Source organism: Conger conger, chromosome 13 (genome assembly GCF_963514075.1).
Source record: "Conger conger chromosome 13, fConCon1.1, whole genome shotgun sequence".
Classification (NCBI taxonomy): domain Eukaryota; kingdom Metazoa; phylum Chordata; class Actinopteri; order Anguilliformes; family Congridae; genus Conger; species Conger conger.
This window is the reverse complement of record NC_083772.1, coordinates 2438591-2465251: the sequence shown is the minus strand read 5'-3', so window position 1 is coordinate 2465251 and position 26661 is coordinate 2438591. Positions and strand designations below refer to the sequence as shown.

The following is a 26661-nucleotide window of genomic DNA, read 5'->3' as shown; positions in this document are numbered from 1 at the left end:
GTAAGGCCATCCACAGTTCCTGCTTCCTCTCTGCCTCTTTGCACAATGTGTCATTTTTCTTTCATCCACAGTACAAAGAAAAATAATTTCCAAGAGTAGCATTAACGACTGTGCTTACTAAACTGAACATTGTGGGGAGCTTTTGCTCTGTGAGTGTGCCGTTGTTTTTCGAGACGGTGCCAGTGCGTCTCCTACCCACCCTGCCCCTCACTAATGTGGCCTGATGTTGTGGAATCCCCAGACATATCTCAGAGAGCTTCAAACGCACACTGCCGATGCTACGCTCCTCGCACGCAGGACCAAGAGGCAGGAAATCTGCATTATTATATTCATGAAGTTTACTCAGTGCTCCCACGTGTTCAAAACATAAAAAAAGGGTCTGTATCTGTAATGGCTGTGCCACCTCATAAATAAATACTTGACGATGCCTCGTCTGGAGCGATGTTACGATTAAACATTAATTTTAGGGTCTTGCCATCCAGGGGTCTTTTTTTCCCGGCAAACAGATCCCCGCTGATATGTAGGGTGGGCTCCAGAATTATTTTTGCACAAAAATGAATGAATGTTTTCGTCAGATACAGCATCAGCATGTTTGGCGTCAAAACAGGGATGCATAAATGGAGAGGCACCTCATACCCACGGGGAAATATCATGGTGGGTCAGTGAGGTTTTGGGGCTGTTTTATGCTGTTTCATGGTCCCTTTTACACACCACAACCAGGGCACAAGTTAGCATGCAGAGCATCAGAGATCTTCCTTTGTCTCACTGAGTGTATTCTCCGCCAGTCACCTTGTATGGACGTGACCTCTCTTTTCAGCTGTTAATTTCCCTGGCCACAATGCTATTGGAAAGAAAATACTCCATTGACATATATTTTAGAATACAGTGTCAATGGAGACTGGTACTGCACGTAAGGAGTTATCCCCCTAACTTTTCTGATTAAACAAGTCACAAACTAGGTATTTACACATCGTCGCGCCAGCACACATTCACGTACAAATAGAGTCACTAGCACGCATCATTGTCTTTTATCTAATTATTAGTTTTACTACATTGTCTTTTTATTGGTAAATCAGTAGTCTTATATAGTATATTCTACAATGAACTGAACTGTTTACTATTCAAACAGCTTGTATGAAATCTGTATTGTTTTTCTATAGAATAATGTGGATTCCCCTGTGTATCGCATCGTATCGGGATATGTACTGTATCAGGATACGTACCGTGTCATGTCTCCAGGAACGGAAACATATCGTATCGTGAGTTACCTGTCGATAACCAGCAACTAGTATCAACAAGTCCAATTTAATTAGCAAACATTCGTTCAAGGGGTATCGAATTTAACAGAGGAAAAGGAAAAGCCAATGTAGACACAAGGCCTTTTTTATTGTGCTGGTAGATTTCTCTGCCAAAAAATGAAGTTCCTTGGCCTGTGGTTCTGCTTAGTTTAGGGACCTGAACACTGTCTAGGTGCCAGAGGAGGTGAAGGGAGGATTTGGGGAGGGCTTGTTTCTTTCCTGTTGCTTCTTTATTTCTCCAATTTCCTAACTTGTCAAGTGCAATTATGAAAGAATCACCTTGCATTCCTGGTCAACATGTAGCTGAGTGGAGTACTGGCCAAAACCTGACAGGACTTTGGCGGAATCGGGCCAAATAACTACTCATACGGCATGGGTTCAATCAGCTGGGTCAGATATCATTTTATCTGTTTAGCCTGCGTTTATCACTTTGAATGTAGAGCCTCTTTAGTTCAGTGTTCGGACCGCCTGTGTGCTCTGCTGTGTGTGTGTGTGTGTGTGTGTGTGACAGACTGGACCGCCTATGTGCTCTGCTGTATACACACACACACACACACACACACACACACACACACAATCTGTGTGACGGACGTACTGTATGGGCAGAAAATAGACGGACGGCCAGAGCTGCTGCATATGATGTTCATCATGAGAGGTAATTATAAGCGTCGTAATTCAACTCATGCATGGCAACACTTAAATCTGGTCCTATCTTGGGAAGGGATGATATATATATGGTTTTTATTCCTGTTCATATAAACTAAAATGATCCATGCATTGAAGCATCATTCACCAGTAGGGCACATTATTTTAATCTAAATGTTGGGTTGCCAGTGTTGTGTTGCCATGTGTTTGTGAAATGGATATTGTGGTTGGCTTATGGATGGATATCTCATGTTTTCAATCAATTTCATGGACGTAGGTACTGGTTCTGCATGTTAACCTTTTATCAGACTTGAATCAGGTCCTGGCTCAAAATACTGGCCAAACAGCACTAGTTATCGCCAAAAGAATCCACTTAACAAGTGAATAGTTTCTCTGCAGTCTGGCCTGGCAAAAGGCACAAATGTTAATCACACTTATTTAAAGTGGAGTGATATCCTGTTGGTGCCTGTGTCCATGTTGCAGCCGTTTCCTTTTATTTCTTACATGCAAAGAGAGGTCAGGAGCGAGAGAAAGGTCATTGCACATTGGCCTTCTCTTGCCAAGGGGGTTGAACTCTTCCCAGAGTTATTACCTCATAACTACCTAATAAAATAGGCCTGAGAGAGTCATAAAGGATTGTCGGGTTATGTATTGGCATTACGTGAACCGCAGTACCAGTGAAATCAGTGTTGGAGCGTTTTGTACTGAGCGACAAAACACATTTTCAAGGCATTAGCCGATGTTACACAAATAAATCACCAATCGCTCAAGTGCTAATGACATGTTTTTCATAAAGTGCTTTTGAAAGCTGAATGGTGTCTGTGTACAGATGCAGTGTGACTCACTGGTGTAACGCAGTGCAGCCGAGTGGTTATCAGACTCAGTCCTGGGGCTCAGCTGTCTCTGTTGTTTTCATTCACACCACAACTACAACCCCTGAATCATAATGAGCTATTAATTGTTATGAATTATCTGTTGAGAGATAATTTATCATTATTCTATTCCAGCGCTACTCAGCTCCACGTCTTGCGGGCAGCAGTGTCTGCAGGCATTTGCTTCAACCGTGCGCTACACCACCTGATTTCATGAATTACCTTATTATCTGAACCGAGCAGGTGGTGTGGAAAATACCTGCAGTGGCCTGCAGGACATGGAGTTGAGCAGCACTGTTCTATTCTTTGGAAATATTAATGAAGTCTTTAATTTATTTAAGTATAGACTGACAGGTGAAATTATTGGGGTCTTAACTGATTCAAAGGATGGAAACCTATTCACTGAAATGATAATTAGTGTCTACGAAGTGCCAAACCTTTGTGCATTGAGTTAAGTCTAATGAAAACAACTTTTCGAATATGTGGCAACTGCCCTGCACCTCTTATAGAAGTATGTATTTAATGTTTTAATGGGCTATTAAGAAGGCGATAATGTCACGTTATCTGCCCCTTTTCCTGTGTTCACACTCCAGGCTTTGTTCTTTTTTTTATATGTACTTCCTGCTTCTCCGCCCCAAACCCCAGATCCTACCCTCGCTCACCTTGGACCTCCTTCCCTGTCCCCGACCGTTCTCCTACAATTACCCTTCACCTGCCCCTGATTCCCTGGCCTGATTACCTGCCCCTGATTACCTGCCCCTGATTCCCTGCCCCTGATTCCCTGGCCTGATTCCCTGCCCCTGATTCCCTGCCCCTGATTCCCTGGCCTGATTCCCTGCCCCTGATTCCCTGCCCCTGATTCCCTGCTTCTGATTCCCTGCCCCTGATTCCCTGGCCTGATTCCCTGCCCCTGATTCCCTGCCCCTGATTCCCTGCCTCTGATTCCCTGCCCCTGATTCCCTGCTTCTGATTCCCTGCCCCTGATTCCCTGGCCTGATTCCCTGCCCCTGATTCCTTGCCCCTGATTCCCTGCTTCTGATTCCCTGCCCCTGATTCCCTGGCCTGATTCCCTGCCCCTGATTCCCTGGCCTGATTCCCTGCCCCTGATTCCCTGCCCCTGATTCCCTGGCCTGATTCCCTGGCCTGATTCCCTGCCCCTGATTCCCTGCCCCTGATTCCCTGGCCTGATTCCCTGCCCCTGATTCCCTGCCCCTGATTCCCTGGCCTGATTCCCTGCCCCTGATTCCCTGCCCCTGATTCCCTGCTTCTGATTCCCTGCCCCTGATTCCCTGCTTCTGATTCCCTGCCCCTGATTCCCTGGCCTGATTCCCTGCCCCTGATTCCTTGCCCCTGATTCCCTGGCCTGATTCCCTGCCCCTGATTCCCTGGCCTGATTCCCTGCCCCTGATTCCCTGGCCTGATTCCCTGCCCCTGATTCCCTGCCCCTGATTCCCTGCCCCTGATTCCCTGGCCTGATTCCCTGCCCCTGATTCCCTGCCCCTGATTCCCTGCCTCTGATTCCCTGCCCCTGATTCCCTGGCCTGATTCCCTGCCCCTGATTCCCTGCCCCTGATTCCCTGGCCTGATTCCCTGCCCCTGATTCCCTGGCCTGATTCCCTGCCCCTGATTCCCTGGCCTGATTCCCTGCCCCTGATTCCCTGCCCCTGATTCCCTGCCTCTGATTCCCTGCCCCTGATTCCCTGCCCCTGATTCCCTGCCCCTGATTCCCTGCCCCTGATTCCCTGCCTCTGATTCCCTGCCCCTGATTCCCTGGCCTGATTCCCTGCCCCTGATTCCCTGCCCCTGATTCCCTGGCCTGATTCCCTGCCCCTGATTCCCTGCCCCTGATTCCCTGGCCTGATTCCCTGCCCCTGATTCCCTGGCCTGATTCCCTGCCCCTGATACCCTGCCCCTGATACCCTGCCCCTGCCCTCCTCTCCCTCAGCCTCCCCCTGCCCGATCCCCTGTACCACTGTTAGCTTGGCTCTTGACCTATTGGTAAATGGTTGGCATTTATATAGCGCCTTTAACCAAAGCGCTGTACAATTGATGCTTCTTGTTCACCCATTCATACACACACTCAAACACCAATGGTTTTTGGCTGCCATGCAAGGCACCAACCAGCTCATCAGGAGCATTTAGGGGTTAGGTGTTTTGCTCTGGGACACACCCAGGGCGGGAATCGAACCGGCAACCCTCCTGTATTGCCCTGTTCACCGTGGGCCTGACCTTATTTCTGTTTATCTGCCATTTTCACTTCATCCCGAATTGGCTATTGGTTCCTCCATCCACACTCTCTGACAGATAATTCCTGAGATATTGTTGAGATAACAAGGAATAAGCCTGATGTGGCCTGCATTTTGAAAGGAAGCTGAGTACCTTGGAGTAACAGGCAATCTTCAGGTTTTGTTGGCTTCATTCAAAAGACCACTTTTCACAAGCAATGGATGCTAATGGATGCCCTGAAAGAGATGCTCTTTCAGATGAAGCACACGCTCCAGAAATATGATATGACACTTAGCATTTCAATTGTGAGAAAACTGGAGAGAAGGCTGGCAGATATGTAGATTTCAGGGCAGTGTATACATACCCCAGTAAAGCTTCCTCCACACAGGGTCGTCTAGTGAATGAAAATCCCTGTTGTGCATATCCAGATACGACAGTGTTAAATGAGGTAATATTCTGAGATGGAGGGTAGTGTCAATGGAAGGGATTGGATGGGGGGGGGGGGCATGATGTCTCATTGTGATCACAATGGTCTCCCCAGGTTCAGTCAATCAATTTATGTAATGTTGTTTGCCATAGTAACTCCCCTTGGTAAGGACTTGGCACAGAACATGGCGACATGGCTCAGGCAGTAAGAGCAGTCGTCTGGCAGTCGGAGGGTTGTTGGTTCGATCCCCCGCCCGGGCTGTGTCGAAGTGTCACTGAGCAAGACACCTAACCCCCAAATGCTCCTGATGAGCTGGTCGGCGCCTTGCATGGCAGCCAATCGCTGTCGGTGTGTGAGGGTGTGTATGAATGGGTGAATGAGGAGCATCAATTGTACAGGGCTTTGGATAAAGGCGCTATATAAATTCCAACCATTTACCATTTAACAGAAATCCCTGGCGCTGTAATTTCAGGTAGTAAATAGATTTATGTGAAGCTGGTGCGGTAATGTGCAATTCTGGCAATTTGTAAATTAAAACACAAAAACTTGTATTTAATCTAACTTAATATGTGTAGCAGCAGAATTTGTAGTTTCTTGTACAGTATTTCTGAAGAAATGTACAATATAGGATTTTAACAAAATGTCTTCCAGCAGTTAACCCATGGAAATCATGTTTCCATGTGATGATGTACGATTCAATGAATGTTTGCAACTGCACCTTAGTGATACGCTTCGATGTTTCCATTAAGGACCGTACCCCCTGACCCTACATTTGAAGGAAGAATTTTTTACACTAGATTTTACAATAATGTTACATAAATTGGAATTAACTAATGTAGTTAGCTCACTACTGAAAAGTTCATCTTGAACAGCTTTGTTAATGTATTTCTACATCATTAATATTAACTACATTAGCTAATGCAAATTCATATTGGAATGGAAAGAAAACAGTTAATATTTGTTAATGGTTAACTAAGATTCTTATATATATAATATCCTTTATCCTATTGTTTTCTAATGTACAGTATCAATAATCATGTAACTAACACATTCGTTAACAGATACATGAACTAATGAAATGTTATTTTCATGCTTAACTGATGTATTTGTACATCATTAATCGATTTAACAACTACATTAACCGATGCCAATTAATGTAACCTTATTGTAAAGTGTGACCAGACTGAAATACTCAACATACACTCAGTCAGTGCCATCTATTCCCTCCGTGTGCGAGACATCAACAGTGTGGGGATGCTACAAGTATCACATTTGTAGAAGAAATTGCCTGTGCCCAAACACTACAAATTGCAATATCCACAGGGGTTAGATTAATTCACAAAATGATGGTGAGTGCTGTGTTGAAATGATGAATCAAATGATGATAAGACTCCAAAGAGTCATTGTTCTGTATATCACTAGTGCTTACTACGACATCCAGAAGCATTTAAATGGCCATTGAGAATTTAAACTGCCTATAAAAAGTAAAATAAAGGCACGTGTTGCATTGTGACTATATTATTTAAGTCTTAAGCTTTGTAAGCAAGCTCTCCTTCCTGGAAATTCAGATAACAGAAAAAGGATGCATAAATGACCAATGATTACAGCTGGAAAGACTAAACTGCTACTGGGTGGTTGACTTCAGCTTATTGAGAACCAGATGAACAGTACATATCTCCATAGCATTCTGGGCCAGTAAATAACTCCCAACTCGAATGAAAATAATCAGAAAACAGGCATCAGTCAGCGCTGCAAGAACACCGTTTTATACTGTATGGCCTGTGGAATGCATTTCAGCTCTGTGGTTTAAAGCTTGGAACCATGAAGTCTACTTTAATATTGTGGGGCACCTGGAACAACATTTATTCACAGATGCTCCCTCATGTAACAGAGATATTGTTCAAGGTTTTGACATTCAGACGTTCCAACGTTTTGACACCGTGGGAGGTTTAATAACCACCTTCCAGCATAGTTGATTTCCTGCTGACTGTTTAAGAATTTGGTTCATTTTTGTACTCAGAATTGTCATAGGTTCTCCTGGTCCGATTCCACCCTGGTTGTGTCAAAGTGTCCCTGAGCAAGACACTTAACCCATAAAATGCTCCTGATGAGCTGGTTGGTGCCTTGCATGGCAGCCAATCGCCATTGGTGTGTGTGTGTGTATGAATGGGTGAATGAGAAGCATCAATTGTACAGCGCTTTGGATAAAGGCGCTATGTAAATGCCAACCATTTACCATTTACCATTTCCATGATTATTGCCTTTCTTTATAATCTGTTAAAATCAAATGTGCCTTCCAGTGTCTGCTTCCAGATTGACTGTGTTGTCCTATGTAATCTTTGCCAAAAGAAGGCCTGAATTGTTGTCAAGTTCATACAAAAGGCAAAACTATGGATAGCACATTTCCATAGGTTCTAATGCAGACATAGGGCAATCTTTAATGTCCCTCACTGCATAATGCTTTATTTTAAACCAACAGATGACTTGGTATTTTGGAGATATTCAAGGCATCAGGTAGAAAGCAATATTCACTACTTTGATGACTAAAGTTGGCAGTCTTACTGTAAATCGAGAGTCTTACTGTAACTTATTGTAACTCGAGAGTCAATTCCCCATGGATTTCTCCGTTCTCCCAGTGGTCAAGCCATTCGTGTAGACCAATCTGGACTTGTTGCTCAGTATCTTGTGACTACAACAGACAAGTGAAACCAATCCACATAACATTTTAAAAGTTTCTGAAACTGGATTTTGGAATTTAGACAAGAACACGTCAACTGGGATACAGAGAAGGTTTAATTCATAAAAACTGGTATGAATCCTGATCTGATTCAGGAGATATTAAATGTAACTTTTATATGAGCAAGGTTGAAGTGTAGTACACAACTCGAGAACTGAAACAGGAAGCTGTCGGATGTCATATTCACAAGAAGTATCCAGTTGGCATCTCAGTCAAATCTACTTAATTGTGCTCATATGGATAGCAAAACTCAAAACTTTGTGTTTTTGTGTGTGCATGTAGTATGTGTGTGTGTGTATGTGTGTGTGTGTGAGTGTATGTGATGGGGGAGGAATATCTATTGACACAAATTCAACTTCCCACTCCCTTTTTATTTTGCCGTGGGATGTTTCCCCGATGACGCATCTCCGCTGTTAAGCGCCTGCCACCTTTACGGTCTGGTGCCACGTCAGGCTTCCAGCAACACGACGTTATCTGGCCCCTGTGATCCCATCACGCCATCCCTCCGGGCTCTCAGCTGTAGGGCCCTTCCCCTGTCGAGAGTCAATTCCACTATTACGCAATCTCAACAATATGAATCACTCTGGGTGATTGTGTAATATCCATGAGTGTTCCTATTATGATGAAACCTCATATAAATGAGGCCATGAGCCTGATTTGTGTGTTCAGTGATGACGTGCACAACTTTATAATTCCACTGAATGGCCCTTGAAAGACATGTATGGTTTTTTTGTGACAGTAAATCTGAGAGAAAGTGTTTTATCCAGATCGAATATGACAAGATTTATAGATTTTTATCATTCTCAATTGCATACAATTGGCAAATACTCAAATATGGCTATAATAGTTTAAGTGTCAATAAACTATTATCACCAAAAATGAGCATGGTGCGTTTTCTTTTCTAAGCTACTACGTCGAGGCAGCTTTCCCAGGAGGACATTTGGAGACTCAAAGGGACACATTATGGGTCAAAGAGACACATTTTGGGTCTCACCATGTGTAAAATGCTGTATTTTGCTTACTAAATTATACAACATTTTTTATTCTGAAAAAAAGTCACCCTCCCCAAATAATAATAAATACAATAATCACAATAATAACATCTTGTATACTAATATACTTATTGAGATCCATTGATTGAAGCTTTTGTCAAATGTCCAACCCCCATCACTAAGTCAAACACATTCCACAATTTCGCATGCTATTTATTTTTAAAAACCCTCATCGGCCCAGCATCAAGTTGTAGCGATATAATTATTTAATGGGAAAAGGGCTGTTGCCGTAATAATGACGAAGTCATTCTAATACAAAATACTAAGGAATCCTTTTAATCCCGTAAACTGGCCAGAGTGGATTTATTTCCATTCAATTATTTTTAACTGCGAAAGCAATAGAAATAGTGGTTCTGTTTCCATAAACTTGCTGAGGATACCATTGTTTTAGCAATGGTTCCTTATTTTATTACATGTGCGGTGACAAAACAAGACTTCAACTTCTATGCATTTTAGAACATCACAGAATCAGGCTACAATTTGGTATTCTTTTCATGGTAAATGGTCCTGAGAACCAAATCCACAATAGATTTTAATTCCAAAAAGATTCCAAAGGTGGACAAACATCAATATGAAAATTCAGTCTCAAGTCTTTTTTTTTTTTCCCCTCCCCCAATTTAATTGCCAGTTGTGCACTTTTTATTTCGATAACCCATGTTGAGGAAACACCGCTGCAACCCTGGATCAGTCTCCCATTCAGTGGTGCTCATTAGTAGTGTCTTTACAGAGTTATTTTCATTTCGCCTATTTCGAGATTTCTTTGGCTTGCAGCAGCGGAAGTGTTCAGTGAGTTAATTGGGAGATGATTTGATTCACCTGCAGCTCAGGGCATGGGCGCTGCCTCTTAATGGGTAATTAAGTGCAGCCGTGTGCATTCCCCTCAGGGCCAATCAGGGTGTGACGACCCCCTTTCTTGTGGTTTTAAAAGAGGTGGGAACCAGCACACCCATGGTTCCACCCTGTGATCAAGCAGAAACTAGAAACTAGAAACTAGAAACTAGAAACTAGAAACTAGAAACTAGAAACTAGAAACTAGAAACTAGAAACTAGAAACTAGAAACTAGAAACTAGAAACTAGAAACTAGAAACTAGAAACTTTTTGGGTGTGCTGACTGGCCAAACTTACCTCCTAGTGGTGGTTATGGGTATGGGAGCTGAACACGCAGCAACCTTGATCCACCCTGGGTAGTGAGGCTTAATCAGCTGCTTGCTAACTAGCTATTATTTGGGCTTATTTAAGCACCAGAACCCCCCCCCCCCTCATTTCTTTGTTATTTTATTTTATGTGGCTTTGAGCTGTTTCTCAGCAGAAGTTGAGAAACTGTACCACTACAGCCCCGTCCCCTGGCGGCTGGTTGGAGACCGACACTGCGTCGTCTCGCCGCTCCGGACACTGATTCCGTGGCGATCCGCCGCGATTTCTGTATGCAGCGATCCTCCCTCTGCTCTCGGAGCGGCGGCCCAATTATGCAGCTCCCCTGTGTGCGCCAGCCACACTCTGCTCCCCTGTGCGCCAGCCACACTCTGCTCCCCTGTGCGCCAGCCACACTCTGCTCCCCTGTGCGCCAGCCACACTCTGCTCCCCTGTGTGCCAGCCACACTCTGCTCCCCTGTGTGCCAGCCACACTCTGCTCCCCTGTGTGCGCCAGCCACACTCTGCTCCCCTGTGTGCCAGCCACACTCTGCTCCCCTGTGCGCCAGCCACACTCTGCTCCCCTGTGCGCCAGCCACACTCTGCTCCCCTGTGCGCCAGCCACACTCTGCTCCCCTGTGTGCCAGCCACACTCTGCTCCCCTGTGCGCCAGCCACACTCTGCTCCCCTGTGCGCCAGCCACACTCTGCTCCCCTGTGCGCCAGCCACACTCTGCTCCCCTGTGTGCCAGCCACACTCTGCTCCCCTGTGTGCGCCAGCCACACTCTGCTCCCCTGTGCGCCAGCCACACTCTGCTCCCCTGTGCGCCAGCCACACTCTGCTCCCCTGTGTGCCAGCCACACTCTGCTCCCCTGTGTGCCAGCCACACTCTGCTCCCCTGTGTGCGCCAGCCACACTCTGCTCCCCTGTGTGCCAGCCACACTCTGCTCCCCTGTGCGCCAGCCACACTCTGCTCCCCTGTGCGCCAGCCACACTCTGCTCCCCTGTGCGCCAGCCACACTCTGCTCCCCTGTGTGCCAGCCACACTCTGCTCCCCTGTGCGCCAGCCACACTCTGCTCCCCTGTGCGCCAGCCACACTCTGCTCCCCTGTGCGCCAGCCACACTCTGCTCCCCTGTGCGCCAGCCACACTCTGCTCCCCTGTGCGCCAGCCACACTCTGCTCCCCTGTGCGCCAGCCACACTCTGCTGACAGGACGGGGCTGCTGCCCCCGGTCCTCTGTTCAACCGCATCAAAGTCTGACTCTACACACCGCGGTGGCACACCGTTGTCTCAAATCTTTTGAGAAATATTTCAGGTCTTTTTGATGTTTCAGCCAATTAGACACTTTTACTCCATGGGCATTGTACCTTTTTCTCTGTAGGGCATCATGTCTGGCACTACTAGACATCAGTATTAAGTTGAGTAAGCTTCATTTTGTGAGACCATTATAAGCTGAGGAAAAATGACAACAGCGTTTCAACACTTGAAGGGCCAGAGCTGACATAATTGGACATTTGGACTTAAATTACTCCAACACTGTAATACACTTCTCCTTCCATAACTGTTCCTTAATATTTGGTCCAAAAACCGCAGTAACGCAATACAGCCAGTTTGTGCCATTCATCACAAAATCCCCTATTAGCCAATAGGAAACTGCTACCCAGCTGTGAATGCCTCGCTCTCCTCCACCCCTACACTCTTCACCTGTGAATGACTGACTGACGCTTTCATGCAAATCGCTCAATCAAAGCTAATTTCAGAGTCTCACAAAATTAATTTCATTCATCTCAATCATATGATGAAGTGGTTTAAGAATTTATGGTGGATGCTGTAGTTGCAGGAAGACTCCAGAGAAACTGCCTCCAATAACTGTGAAATTTACACAAACATTGCTCAGACAAATGAAGCTGTTCTCTGTGGGATTGATGTGCAAGAGGAGAGGGGCACAGTCCATGTGTAAAGGCACACTGATTAATGAAGAAGCATGCGGAGTTTGAGTGAAGTTACTTTCTAAATAAATACATTAAGTGTGCCTGTGGCCTAATGCTTGACACATTTTATTTACAGTAGCCTATATAACAAACCACTATAATTTAGAAAGATAGATTTTTTTTTTTTTTCTTCCCTTTTCTAAGTTGTGTCCTTTAGGCTATTTCAAGAAAAATAGTTTTCCAACATTGGCTTGGATCGTCCGCATGAAACCTGGGCAGGTGCAGAACCCGATGCTGGCCAAGGCTTGACGGCTGTAGGTGGTGAAGCGCTAGACTTTCCAGTGTTTAAAATGCAGTATCAATATGCCACATGTTCTGCATATGCCTTTTTAATTCCATAACTTTTTATTGGAGCTGCTGTACATACAGATCATTTTAATAACTAATAATGCGTTTTGACGTTGACCTCGTGCAATCTACTGCCAGTCCATCCTGTGCACCACCTCAACAGGGCCTCGTGGACTATATTTAAAAATTATCGCTTTTAAAATCTTTGTTTCCGTGAGTAATTTCCTTAGTTTGATTGGTTGCATGACATTTCTTTACTAGTTTAATGGTTGCATTGACTAGCCTGCAGAGCCCCTTCACAGAGCCGATGGTGTTGACCTATACAACAGGGGCAGCAGTGCTGGCTTTCTTAGCTGTTATTTTGGTTGCAAAGCATCATCGGAATTCTGTGGATTTCTCATTTAAGAGCGAAAGTTTTAAACGCCAGAGTGGCAGACTTATGTCACACTGCAATCATTTCTTTCCATAGAGACATTCTGCTTTGATCTGGAAATCCATACATGGGCAAAGAGTTACGTAAAACCTCTATGGCCAATTGTGACGTGACGCTTTTCCACTGCTCTCTGGGACTCATGTGGAAACGCACACTGTATGACAAACACACAAAACACACATTGATGTATTGTGCAGCATGAATTGCATTCCAAAGAGCAAGTGCATTAAATAGTCAGAGGTGAGAACCAGAGAACGTCCTTAAGAGCAGGAGGGCAAGATATCAGTCGCTAGAAAATGACCACTATACAGAGAATGTCACATTTCAACACGCTTGAAACTTTAGTGCAACCTGAAATATCTTGAATTCTTTAAGTTCCATTTATTCGCTTCAATATGGGGCCAAGCATTTTTATTTGGCAGTAGTTTTTCTAAAGGCCTTTTATTTGAGGAATTCCACATTTTTATAATTCAGTGAGTGACAGGGACCAATGCCAGACTCTTGCACTTCCTGCTTGGAGGTGATCTGCAGATTGGTCTTAATTGCCTGTAGGTATGTGTGAGTTAATTGTACCCTGCAATACATTAGCAACCAGTGTATTCCTACCTCTCGCTCAGTGCATGCTGGGATAGGCTCCAGCTCCCCATGACCCTGACCCAGGTATAAGCAGTTTAGATAATGAATTGATTGAACACCATGAATCTGTCTGGAAGGGCCATTTAAAGCACTTGCTTGCTTATTCTTTTATATCTGAGATGGACTGATGCATCAGTGTAATGTGTTCATCCAGCCATTTTCTCCCTGCTCCTGAAATGTGAATCACCTTCCCTTTACATGATTGATTAGATAACTATGCCAATGAAGTCTGGGAGATGGAATTTATGCATTAGCCGAATACATGACTTGTTTATTTATTGAGTGCCAGGAATGGCATTCATACTAAGACTCCTATCACCATACTGGTGAGCGATATACACTCACTGAACACCTTATTAGGAACACCTGTACACCTACTTATTTGTGTGATCATCTAATCAGCCAATCATGTGGCAGTTGTGCAATGCGTAAAATCATGCAGATACGGGTCAGGAGCTTCAGTTAATGTTCACATCAACCACCAGAGTGGGGGGGAACGACATGCGATCTGCCATTCTGACCATTGCGTGATTGTTAGTGCCAGATTAAAAAAGTTCTTGTCAGTATCTTCTTGTCAGTATTGTGTTTGAAGTTCTGCTGCTGTGGGTAGTGTTCATTTTAACCCCTCATCTCACAAAGCACAATTTCCCCAGTGATTCAGAGTAATAAATGATTCCGTTCTTGTCCAAAAGGACAATACACCAACAGTCTTTTTTTGCTGACCCTTGCAAATGCCAGATTCATGTTCGTTTGAGTCATCATATTGCTGAATGTCAAAGTCACCTGGACAGATGATCAACGACATTCCTGCAGGGTTTTATTCCAACCAATTTCACTTTCCATGCATCCATTTTTATGGGAAGGGTATAGCTAATGCTTCTCCCAATGATAAATTAAGGGTGTAATTCAAACCCTGTGTAAAATGACATTGGAAAGTGCATGTGTCCATCCATCCATTATCTTAACCCGCTTATCCTGAACAGGGTCACAGGGGGGGCTGGAGCCTATCCCAGCATACATTGGGTGAAAGGCAGGAATACAGCATGGACAGGTCACCAGTCCATCACAGGGCACACACACCATTCACTCACACACTCATACCTATGGGCAATTTAGACTCTCCAATCAGCCTATCCTGCATGTCTTTGGACTGTGGGAGGAAACCGGAGTACCCGGAGGAAACCCACGCGAACACGGGGAGAACATGCAAACTCCACACAGACCGGGATTCAAACCCAGGACCTCCTTGCTGTGAGGCGGCAGTGCTACCCACTGCACCATCCGTGCCGCCCTGAAAGAAAGTACATGTGTATAATGTGTACATATGATGGGGATTGAACATTCAATTTTAATAAGGATTTTTTTCTTGACAGTTTCCATTCTCTTGCCTGTTCTCTTCCTCTGCTGTATTTCTGCTCGTTAGAGCTGCTCGTGCGCACTGCACACTGGCAGCTATATCTGATGTTGTTCTTAGTCCTCAGTGTCGACATGCGCTTCACCGCACAGTGAGGGGGTCCTTCACCACTACAATCCATTTTTATACTTTATATTTCAGTGTGGTCTATATCCGCCTCAGCAGGACAACTCCTGACAAGCACCAGTGGGTCAGGAAGCCAATCTGAGACATATCTCCTCCTTCTGACAGCAATTAAAGAATGCTTCTTAGATTTGTTTTTGAATTTGTCAGTCAGCCTTAACAACTGATCAATCTGAAGGGTATTCAGAGAAGCTGCTTTTAATTAAAGTACGTGCCGCCTTTGTTAATCGGTTCTAGCAGAAAGAGAGGCGTAATATGCACAGGAGAACCCGAAGTGCATGCAGTAGTTCAGAATGTTTTCAGACTCTTTAGGTTTGCTCATGCATTTTGTGGATTCAAAATGGCCGAATGCTCTAGGGAGCATCATTAATGTTCCCATCACAATATAGGGATCATTCATCCTGCAGTGATTATTTGCCGCTGTAGAGATGAAACCCTTTCACCTGCCTGACTAAGGCCATGTCATTCAGAAATGTGCTTTTACATTCTTAAACTCATTCGGTTGAATGCATTCCATTAATTATCTATCATTAGTTTTGTCTTCATTGCCAGGAACAACGGGGCCGAGACATGAGGCAGTTAAGATGATCAAAGTCAGTGCATGTAGCATCGATTTCATGCGATTCCATTGTTGCCTTAGATGCTAACTGCCAATTCCAACCAAAATCTGACAATGTTTCACTTTATCATTTTAGCAGTCACTTCTTCTGTTCACCAATGTATTAATTGTAAAAGGGTTTGTGACTAGCCGTGCCAGCATTTTTGTGTTTGACTGAATTTGTGTTCATTATGCAGTTTTAACTTCATTTTTATCAAGGGTGACCATAAGTCTGGAGCGGGCTGTGTGTTAGTTTAACCAGGGCGGTCTTCTCAAATCAAGGGGGATCTAGATGTCATGAGGTGATTAGCCAGGGTGTGGTGACAGTGAGTCGAGAGTGCAGAGGGGAAAGGGGTGGTCTGGAGAGAGGCATATTAAACATTACAGCACGGTACTTAACATGATTAAATGAGTCATTTGCTAATGCAGGACCCTTGTCTCTTTGATTTACGTCTCAAAGATGTTTAAGCCCTCAATTGAGCTTTGAGTATGGATTGGTCAGACATAACGGGACATTTTTTTGCATTACGAATGGATACTTATGGATACTTATTTTTTCTCCTTAACCTGGATCTCTAGGGGTCAATTTTCACCCATAATGCCACAGATTTCACTATGGTTAATGTAAAGTTTTATATATAAAAACATCGGTAATTTATTCTAGGAATTCTAATATTCTAATATTAGTCCTTAATAGTCAGCTAACATAATTCCTCATTGTTTTCACTCCAGGAAATATGAGTGAATTTAGACTTGTATGATTATGAATGGATAATGAGTGAATACCGTATGAGGTTAAAAAGGGATCCATTTGTGAGGTGCATGCAACTTTCTAACGCATTAAGAAGGCTAATACATATTGTGGTAATTGTCATTCATACCTGTATGTGCACTTTCAGAAATGCGCACAAGAGGAAAAGGTTAGTACGGTGGCCACGGGATTACTGCCAGTTGGCCTCACATCAACCAGCATTTTGACTTATTTATGTTTGCCGACATCTCCCTAATAGCTGAATTTTTAAATCTTATCCTTTCAGACTGATACTCGCTGGGCAGACAGATTAAGTGCAAGGAGGTATGCATTATGAATGTGAACCACATAAAATATACATTTTTCTCCCCCCATCAGATGAGTTTCATGCATATGAACTCGTAGCATATTTTATCTGCCTGTCCCAGAGACATTTTCATAACCCATGTCCTGTCCCTGACTCTGTATTTGGCCCATTTGTTGGGTCCATGTAAATGCTCTCCTCGTAATTTGAACAGCGCTATATTAAAAATCGGTATTTTCTCATTGGAACTGCCTCTTCTACCCTTTCATGTTGTATGACCAATTATGAATATTTGCAATTTTTCTTTGGGACATGGTCAATCCAAGTAAGCACAGCGCAGGATCCACGGTTACATTGACACATTCAGTTCGTCGAATGCTTTAAATCGACCGCACAGGCAGGCTGAATATGGTGAGAATAAGGCAAACTTGTGGGCCCATCAGTGCAGGTGAGGATTCTGTTTTCCCTGGGTTTATTTTTATGCACTGTGACAGTTCTGTATGCAATTTCTCATAATTTCGCAACAAATCAAAAGCTGGTCTGTGAGGTGGAAGCAGGTTTACTGGAGAGACCTGTGTTCCACTTCATAGTGTAGGCCAGTGGCTTTGTGTCATTTGCCTCGCTGTTTGAGATGACCGTGCTTGTCCCTTGGATAATGTCATTCTGGAGATGTAAAACAGTGTCCCGTCAGTCAGAGTCAGACATATTTTCATGGAGACTACAATGGCCACAGGCGCCAGTGGTGAAGAAATGCAGCATTGCAAAACCAGATTTTTTTTGTTCTGATGGATTGATAGTAAAATCCAATATTGTACATCTTTTATCATCAATGCCATGCAGCAATGTTTAAAATGAAAATGTTTGGGCTGTTTGTCTAGTGCTGGATTTTGGAAATATCCACTTAATGACAAATGTTCCAGAAACTAAGACTGCCAGCCAAAGCAGGCTGGCCTTTTTAAGTGGAGATTTCCAAAATCCAGCACTAGAGACCTAAACGGTCTGTGAGCTGGCGAGTCATGCACTCAGCTGGTAAACCTTTTATTTATTTTTAAATCGGGAATCTGCTAGGATGCCCTCTTTATTAGTCAGTCTCAACTTGTGCACTCATGTACCTGAGCCCCTGTTTTAGCCCATTGTATTTAAGGTTAAGATGAGAGAACCCGGCATTCACGGTTAACGTTGGTCATCTCCAGTCAGTGACGTTAGCGTAGCTTAGTTGTATCCCTTCATTAGCTGTTGCATTGTCTTTTTTTGCTAGATGGCTTGCATTCCTTTATAGTTGAAATATAGTTGATTGCATATTGAACTCCGATTTTCTCCTTGGCTGTGGGCTCTGAAAATGCAATGACTCCCGAGAATGGGCAGCGTGCTCTTGACGCGGACTGGAATATTCAGTCCAGAAGAGAACTTCCGGTGAATTTGTGTACTTGCCAGTTTTTGTACTTGTGTTTGGGATTCACTTGATCACATGGCCGTTAATTTCCAGGCTTGATTTGCTCACCAACTTGTCCAAGTCTGCAATTTGAGACTCCACCAGTGTCGTCTTGCCTACGGTTTACATTCGCCTTGTCATACTGAACTCCTTCACCTCTCAACTCTATATATTCAAACTACAGATTTGTGCAATATTTTATATCTAATGGTGCCAGCATTCAAGGCATTTTGACTGCTTAAATATTCATCCATCTTGATATCTTTGTTTCAATCCATTATTTTAATATCTTAGATATAATTTTAGCAGAAAACATTGGAAGAGTCTTCTGCCGCCCCCAAGTTTAAAACATAATTTCTGTAGTCCACTCTTGCCCCACCCCAATCGTTAGGTCCTCATACCTATGTTGTATAAATATCCACGATATGGATATTGTTGCCCACAAATTTCAGTTTGCTTTAACACTTTATTTGCAATGTCTGAAAGCCAGATGTTATGGCTTAATACCGCATGAAACTGCCGGCACCTGATTGGTTAGTGAATACTTTATGCAAATGAGATGGACACATTTACTCCACCCACCAAAGAAAACATTTTTCTGAGGCTGGGTGAAATTGTGAGTGAAATGACTCTTTTTAAGAAGCCTCTAAAGTTTATTACCCGCTGAAAATGGCCAGGAAGACTTACAGCCTCTGTTGCACATCATGGTCCAAGCTAGGAAGATACAGTTCATGGAATGACTGAAATTTCATTGACATGATGCGATTTGTGTTTAATTCAATTTTCCGTCATCAGCATGAGACCATTAAAAGGACCATTTACTTGCCAATGGGTTATTCAAATAAATGCCACGCCTGTTAATTGATGTAAATGAGTTAAAGTGACTTGATTTTGTATGGATGAGGGTAGTCCACCATTTCACTGACACGTGACAGAAATGGCATTCAGCCAGCTCGGTTCTCTGTCCAGGGCGGTAATCGCATTCTAGCAATATCAGCATTGTGTTGAGGTTATAATTATATTTTATGATCAGGGTTGTATGAAAAAGGCAGTAAAGATGCCGTGCTTGTGACAGAATTACAGCCCGTGTGCGGCAATCGACTCATTGTCTGCAGGTGCCAGAATTCAGCTTGGATCACCGTGCAATTTAAATGCAAATCAACGTAACAGAGCTAATAATACTTGAAGGCTGACGTGCAGTCAGAAATGGCCGTCCTGCAGATAACCTCATCAGACCACTCTCCTCGCCTCCATCAAATATAGAGTTACCAATCTGGAAACGGAATAATGTGGATGTGCCAACTTCTGGTTTCCTGAACAAATGGCTTCTTTAATGTTTAATGGTATGTATGAAATTGGGTATTGGGCTTTTTAGATTGCTGACACTAAGGGCCAGATTTCCTGGAAATCGGCTTTTGCATGGTGTATTGGCGCAGTAGGGCACGCGCACACACCTTGCCCGGTGACAGCGCCAACACGCTGCACGATGTTGATTCCTGGTGCTTTGGCAGGTGGAAAATGGGCTGGATTGTCAGACTTGCCCTTTAATCTATAAAAGTTAAATCGAAGTGTGACACTTATGTCATTTCGAAAGGTTACCTTTAAAACATTTGTGCGAACTATGTAAAGGAGAGATGAGTAGGTCTGTGCGCACACACACAATTCACATCCATGTATTGCTTCCCAATTACCGCTGATGTGCAGGCTAGCCTTGAACGATTCAACAGAAGAGTGTCTAAGAGGTGCTCTGTCCGCTGCTATCGGCCTGATTTTAAAGCAGCTGATGAGGAGGGAAGTCTGGCAGCTGAGCTACGCCAGCACCATGGAGGAGCAGTGGAGTTCCTGTAAACGTTTTTGAAATGTTATACATTGCATGTGATTTGGCTGATGCTTTTATCCAAAGCAATTTACTGTTGATTTTAGACTAAGCAGGAGACAGTCCTCCCCTGGAGCAATGCAGGGTTAAGGGCCTTGCTCAAGGGCCCAACTGCAGTGCGGATCTTATTGCGGCTACACCAGGGATCGGACCATCGACCTTGCAGGTTCCAGTCATGTACCGTAACCACAGGCCGCCCGTATAGATCAGTAATGTGCAAATTCAGGTAACACTGTGTATGATGCCTTTTGTTCCATCCACAATTGCAACCCCAGAGTTTCAAACGAGCTTAATTTCTTGATTATGCTTTATCTTCAGGGGGATTGTACGGTATACCCTTGTTTTAATTGATGAAATGAAAGACTGAGGTGACTCAGTATGCTACTAATCTGCTGAAGTGTGAACCCAAAACAAACCATTTGATAGATTATGAAGAAATGAGCAAATGAGCCAAACCTGCTTTTGTGTTCAAAGAAAAATGTCCATGCACTCCTACCTACAATAATTGAGTCTACTGCTCAGTCATTTGATCAGTTAAAGAATGTTTTCCTTTTTTATGAACTTTATGTAATACTGCAGCATGAATGTGAGCAAGCTTATTCTTCATGGCATGCATAGCCATTTTTGACATGTGTCTTAAGAGGGTAAATAATCCATATGAGCATGAGATGCATCTAAGAAAAAATAACCGCTCGTTAAAATTCTGGGATTGTAATTGTGGTTGAAACTACAAAAACCCATCATACGCTGTGGCACCCCAGGACTGAGTTTGAGAACCACTTATATGATCATAGATAATTAAATCAGTTTAAGTTTGAGGCAGTGTCAGAATACTGTTTAGTGGATTCAAGATTGATTTTTCCGGATTTAATTGTGTTCTAGAATGGCTGAAGCTGAAATGTTCACATGAGTAGAGTGAATTTCTGTGCCTTAAACAGATTGAGGGTCCGATGAAAAGCAGTCGTGTGATTGTGAATTCTTAATTATAGCGAGAACATGCACCACAATAACTGAACATTTTATTCAGTCTCTTGAATCTTATCTTAAGTGCAACCAGTATTTTTGCTCTATTGATTCATATGATTTTCAGAAGAACCGTAATTATTCAGTTGAACTTTGATAATTTATCATAGCTGTGATTAAGAAATTCTGGCCTTTTATTTTTTTAGATATTTTTTTATTTATATGTATAAGGCTGAACACTTCTGTAGATTAGCACCCCTTTCTTCTTATTGCTAAATAAACCATTGGACTTCTGTTGGTCCACTGGTATCTTAAAAAAATTAAAATAAAAAAATTCAAAACCATAATTATTTTTCTATGTATGTATTTCTTATCTGCACCAAACTCTCAAATTAGAGTTGCATATATAAATGAAGCAGTTGAAATTGTACTTCCCTCTAGGGTCTTTCAGCGCACTTATCCCTGGTTATGGATATGCACTTTGTTGTACATCGCTCTGGATAAATGCCATTAATGTAATGTAAAAATGGTAAGAACAGGATGGATGATTTGAAGACATCCACAGAAAGAAGCCACACAATCCCAGCACTCAGTGAGCTGACTGCTGTTCCACTGCCACTCTGTCAGTGTGTGAACGTCACCTCATGAATGCATGCATGTAATTCAGTGCGCCGGGCTGTCATTAATCAGCGTTCACAAATGAGACAGTTATGATCCAAAGTCACAAGTGAAGGACTGATCTAACGAGTGTTATCAGTTTCATCCGATGACATTGCTTGTCATGGCTGTGAGATTGCTGACCGTGTTCCGGTTCTTCCTTTCACAGGAAACGTGTTCGTAGTGAGCCTGGCGTTCGCGGACCTGGTGGTGGCGTTCTACCCGTACCCGCTGGTGCTGTACGCCATCTTCCACGACGGCTGGTCGCTGGGCGACACGCAGTGCAAGGTCAGCGGCTTCCTGATGGGCCTGAGCGTGATCGGGTCCATCTTCAACATCACCGGCATCGCCGTCAACCGCTACTGCTACATCTGCCACAGCTTCTCCTACGACAAGCTGTACAGCTACCGCAACACGCTGCTGCTCGTGGCCCTCATCTGGCTGCTGACCGTCCTGGCCATCCTGCCCAACCTCTTCGTGGGCTCGCTGCAGTACGACGCCCGCGTCTACTCCTGCACCTTCGCGCAGACGGTCAGCAGCTCCTACACCATCGCCGTGGTGATCGTCCACTTCCTGGTGCCCATCACCGTGGTGACGTTCTGCTACCTGCGCATCTGGATCCTGGTCATCCAGGTGCGCCGCAAGGTGAAGAGCGAGGTGCGGCCGCGGCTCAAGCCCAGCGACCTGAGGAACTTCGTCACCATGTTCGTGGTGTTCGTGCTCTTCGCCATCTGCTGGGCGCCGCTCAACGTCATCGGCCTGGCCGTGGCCATCGCCCCCGAGGCGGTCGCCCCCCGCATCCCCGAGTGGCTCTTCGTGGTCAGCTATTTCATGGCCTACTTCAACAGCTGCCTTAACGCCATCATCTACGGCCTGCTCAACCAGAACTTCAGGAAGGAGTACAAGAGGATCGTCATGTCCGTGTGGATGCCCAAGCTGTTCTTTCAGGAGACGTCCAGGGGGGGCACGGAGGCCATGAAGACCAAGCCCTCGCCCGGCCTGAACAACAACGAACAAGCGAAAGGCGAGACGTTGTAAGGATCACATCCACAGCCCGTCGTTTTTTCCTCCTGTGCCAGTTCTGTACTGTATCTATCTCATGGGGTTTCTGTAAACTCAAATTGCGTGAATGAAAACGAGGGAAATTTTTATTTTTAAACATGAGTGCCATGAATCATATATAATATAGCATATGTATCTTTACTGTAAGTTCACCTCAGGTTGCCTGTTTCTTCTGCTGCTGTAGCAATATGAATTTCTACAAGCGGAAGTACCAAAAGTGTATATTTCTTTCACGTAAATGTATTCAAAAGGGATGTTAAGAGCTTTTCATTCTGATGCATTTGGCTTGTTTTAAAAATCCTCTTGTTTGTATGCATTTTATTACCAATTTAACCATTTTTTGTAATCGGGATGTAAGCACGAGATGGGACATTTTGTATTTGAATCTTACATCTGCATTTCATGACTGACCTAACGGTGTATATGCCTCTTGACATGACATCACAGCTCTGACCTTTGCATTTTTTTACAAATGAAATATAGGGCCTAACTTTCTTCTAACACCTTCTAACATACCAGATTTGCCAAAAACTTTTAATACTAACATTCCCTCAAACCAGCACTTTTATTTTAGTTTTATATATTTTTAAAATGTATTTTAATGTGAAGAAAACAAACTACATGGTGGGTTCAAATGAAACTGAGGACAAAAACCAATGTAATCTCAAATCCTAACAATGTGTAATTTAGTCAGGAAGCAAGGAAGTTCAATTCCATCATTCTTTGGATAAGCACAATGAAACTACATTTAAACTCAGATGTGTTGAAATCAGTCAGTCAGTTTGCTGTTTCTCTTATACTCTTACAAATAGACTCTATGCATTTATGCTTCCTGGCATAAAAATCAAGTACTTTTTTCTCTGCAATGAACAGAAATGTCATGCATTTTGAGCGATTTGCTTTGGTATTGGCCATAGAGAATTCAAAAGTTAATTTTAATACAATATCATTTTTATTTGGGACAGCATTTAATCATTTATAAGTCTACTGATGATATGCGGCTCCCTGATATGATTATTATAAATAATATTGATGTTTCAAAGTGGATATAGAACATGCATGGATTTGATCGCTTTAGTTTTGTTCACGGAGGAGGCAAACTGTGTTATTTAACGCTACAGTGAGCGAAGAACAGAAGCAGATCACCCATAGCGGTTATTCAGCGGTCTGCTCATGTGGAATGTATGCATGTTGAACAAAAGATGATGATGGGAAAGTGTATATTCAACCTTAGACTGTGGCTCCGGATTCAGAATGTAATGAATTCTTATTGTGGGTTTTATGGATGTCCGTCAGGGATTTCTCGTTACTATATTTGTCTTGATTTGATGTGCAATTCAATTTCAAAGGGATTCATTGAGAAGACTGCTGATGTAAAGTTGTAAATGTTAATAAAACTTATTTTTTAAATGTAATGATGGTTTTCAAATAAATTTAAGTGATGCTCGGTTTGCACTTGATTTGAGCAAGGTCACACACTGACTTTCCTTGGATGATCGTCATCTTCTCATACATAAGAAACCACAGCATAAATCACATGCCTTTGAAGTTTGAATACTTAAATGCAAGGAATATTATTATTATTATTATGTAGCACTTTCCAGTAATGAGGGGGGAAATGTGCCTCAGCCGATGTGCCGTAGCATCAGCCATTTTGCACCAGAATGAGCTGGGGTGGAGATGGAGAACGTTTTTGTCTAATTAAATCGGGGATGATTGGGTGGCAGGTTGAGACAGCCAGGTTCCATATTTAGTCACGACACCAGGGAACCCCCCTAGTCTTTGCAAAGTGTTATGGGATCTTTAATGACCACAACATCTCATCTGAAAGACAGTCTCCTACAGCACAGTGTCCCCATCACTGCTGTCCTAAGCTGTAACCCGTTAGTAATATTACCCATTTATTCTGTTCCTTATTGCACCATTCACTCATGCATCACTCATGTCCACCCTATTGTGTTCATTGAATGACCACTATGCAAACCACACACACAAGCAAATTCAGCTGAAATATTTGCCATATGGGGCAAATGACAGAACTATAAGACAATACTGTAAGTGCTATTTGTCAGGTCTTCTCTCGCTGACAACAACCACCAACTTGTTTGTAGGAAGGTAGCATTGTCAATTTAGATGTAGTTGCACTTATTTAAGTATGTGGTCACAAATGGTTGAATCCTCCTAATGTTGTACAGAAGGTACATATAGGACACAGCCCTGCTGTATCAGGAGGAGAAGACATCTTTTTTGTATTTTTGTTCATTTGTGTGCCTACATGAGAGCTTGTCAGGAACGTCAATCCTCCCACTTGGTTTAGCCTTAATGAATTCAAAGCTGTTTAAAATAAAAACCACTTGAGATCAAAGCAAACAGCTATGCCGGCAACAAACCAAAAAAAGATCCTCTCCCTGAAAAGGCAAGTGAGGAGAATATTGAAGTCTATCCTTAATATTCATCCCAGTTATTATTTCAGGGTCCATATTCACAAAAAACATTTTCTTACAACCGATAGTTCTTCTAAGGACTAAAAGTTTCTTGATAAGAGTTTCCTCTTAATATCTATTCAAAGCTTTTGCAACCAACTTTTACTAAGGGATGTGGAGAACTCTTAAACTAAGTGAATGTGCGGGGTTGACCTCACTATGGATAATGTTGTTTTTCATGAACGGGCTTACTTACTATGCCCACGGTGGTTAAGTAGGCGAGGTACATATCATACACTTGGTGAGCACTTTATTATGTAGACCTGTACACCAGCTTGTTAATGCAAGTATTTAAACAGACAATCATATGGCAGCAGCTAAATTCATAAAAGCATGCAGATATGGTCAAGAGGTTCAGCTGTTTTTCAGACCAAATGCCAGAATGGGGAAGAAATGTGATCTAAGTGACTTTGACTGTGGAATGATTGTTGGTTTGTTGGCGCCAGACAAGGTGGTTTGAGTATCTCGGTTTGCTGAGAATGGTGAGAAAAGCAAAAAAAAACATCCAGTGAGCAGCAGAAACACGTTGTTAATGAAAGAGATCAAGGGAGAATGGGCAGATTGGTCAAAGCTGACAGTAACGCAAATAACCAGACATTACAACAGTGGTATGCAGAAGAGCATCTCTGAACACAAATAAGCAGACATTACAACAGTGGGATGCAGAAGAGCATCTCTAACACATCGGGATAGGCTACAGCAGAATCTTTACAGCCCAATCAGGTGTGGCAGTGCTGTGTCTAGTCTGGCCCTTTTCAGACTAGACACCCCTGCCTTAGCTTTTCACAAAGTTTAGGAGCTGGTTTTAGCACAAAAAAGGTCCATGGATTACTTTTAGACAAATCTTCGCAGTCCTAAAGTTAAGACTGGCACACCCATTTTTTTTTTCACTTCTTTAAGAATGGCTCCTAAAATCAGCAATTAAGGAGCTACATTCAGCCTGAAGATGTTTTGTAAGCAGCATGACCCAGGGGAGTGTAACGGAGGAGGTGGACAGTAAGTATCGGTTGTAACATAAAAATTAAACTGACTGAGCAAAGTTGAGCAGTTTGAGTTATTCCAATGCCTTGCTGCAGAAGTCTCCTGCTTTAAGTTTGTGTCATCTGGCATGTGCACCATCTTGTTGGTGAACAAAAAGGGAACACAACTGAAATGCATTTTCAGGGGCTGAATTTGAGGCTTTTCTTTTCAAAATATGTTTTTATTCCAGTGATGACGCCATAGTGATTTTGCCATAGACTTGAATAAATCACTAACAC

The 26661-nt window shown here is 43.3% G+C and overlaps 1 protein-coding gene across 2 annotated transcripts in view; it reads left to right on the top strand.

Moving 5' to 3' along the window:
- mtnr1ba (melatonin receptor type 1Ba) overlaps positions 1-22991 on the top strand; it is a 28846-nt gene extending 5855 nt beyond the window's left edge. The window contains exons 1-2 of one of the 2 annotated variants that reach the window (XM_061217423.1): positions 19570-19704; positions 22027-22991. In XM_061217423.1, coding sequence (XP_061073407.1) covers positions 19683-19704; positions 22027-22895 — 891 coding nt within the window. In that variant the 5' untranslated portion in view covers positions 19570-19682 and the 3' untranslated portion in view covers positions 22896-22991. Of the gene's footprint in view, positions 1-19569; positions 19705-22026 lie in introns of those variants that run through there. The other variant, XM_061217424.1, reaches the window with a different exon arrangement.
- Positions 22992-26661: the final 3670 nt, after the last annotated feature.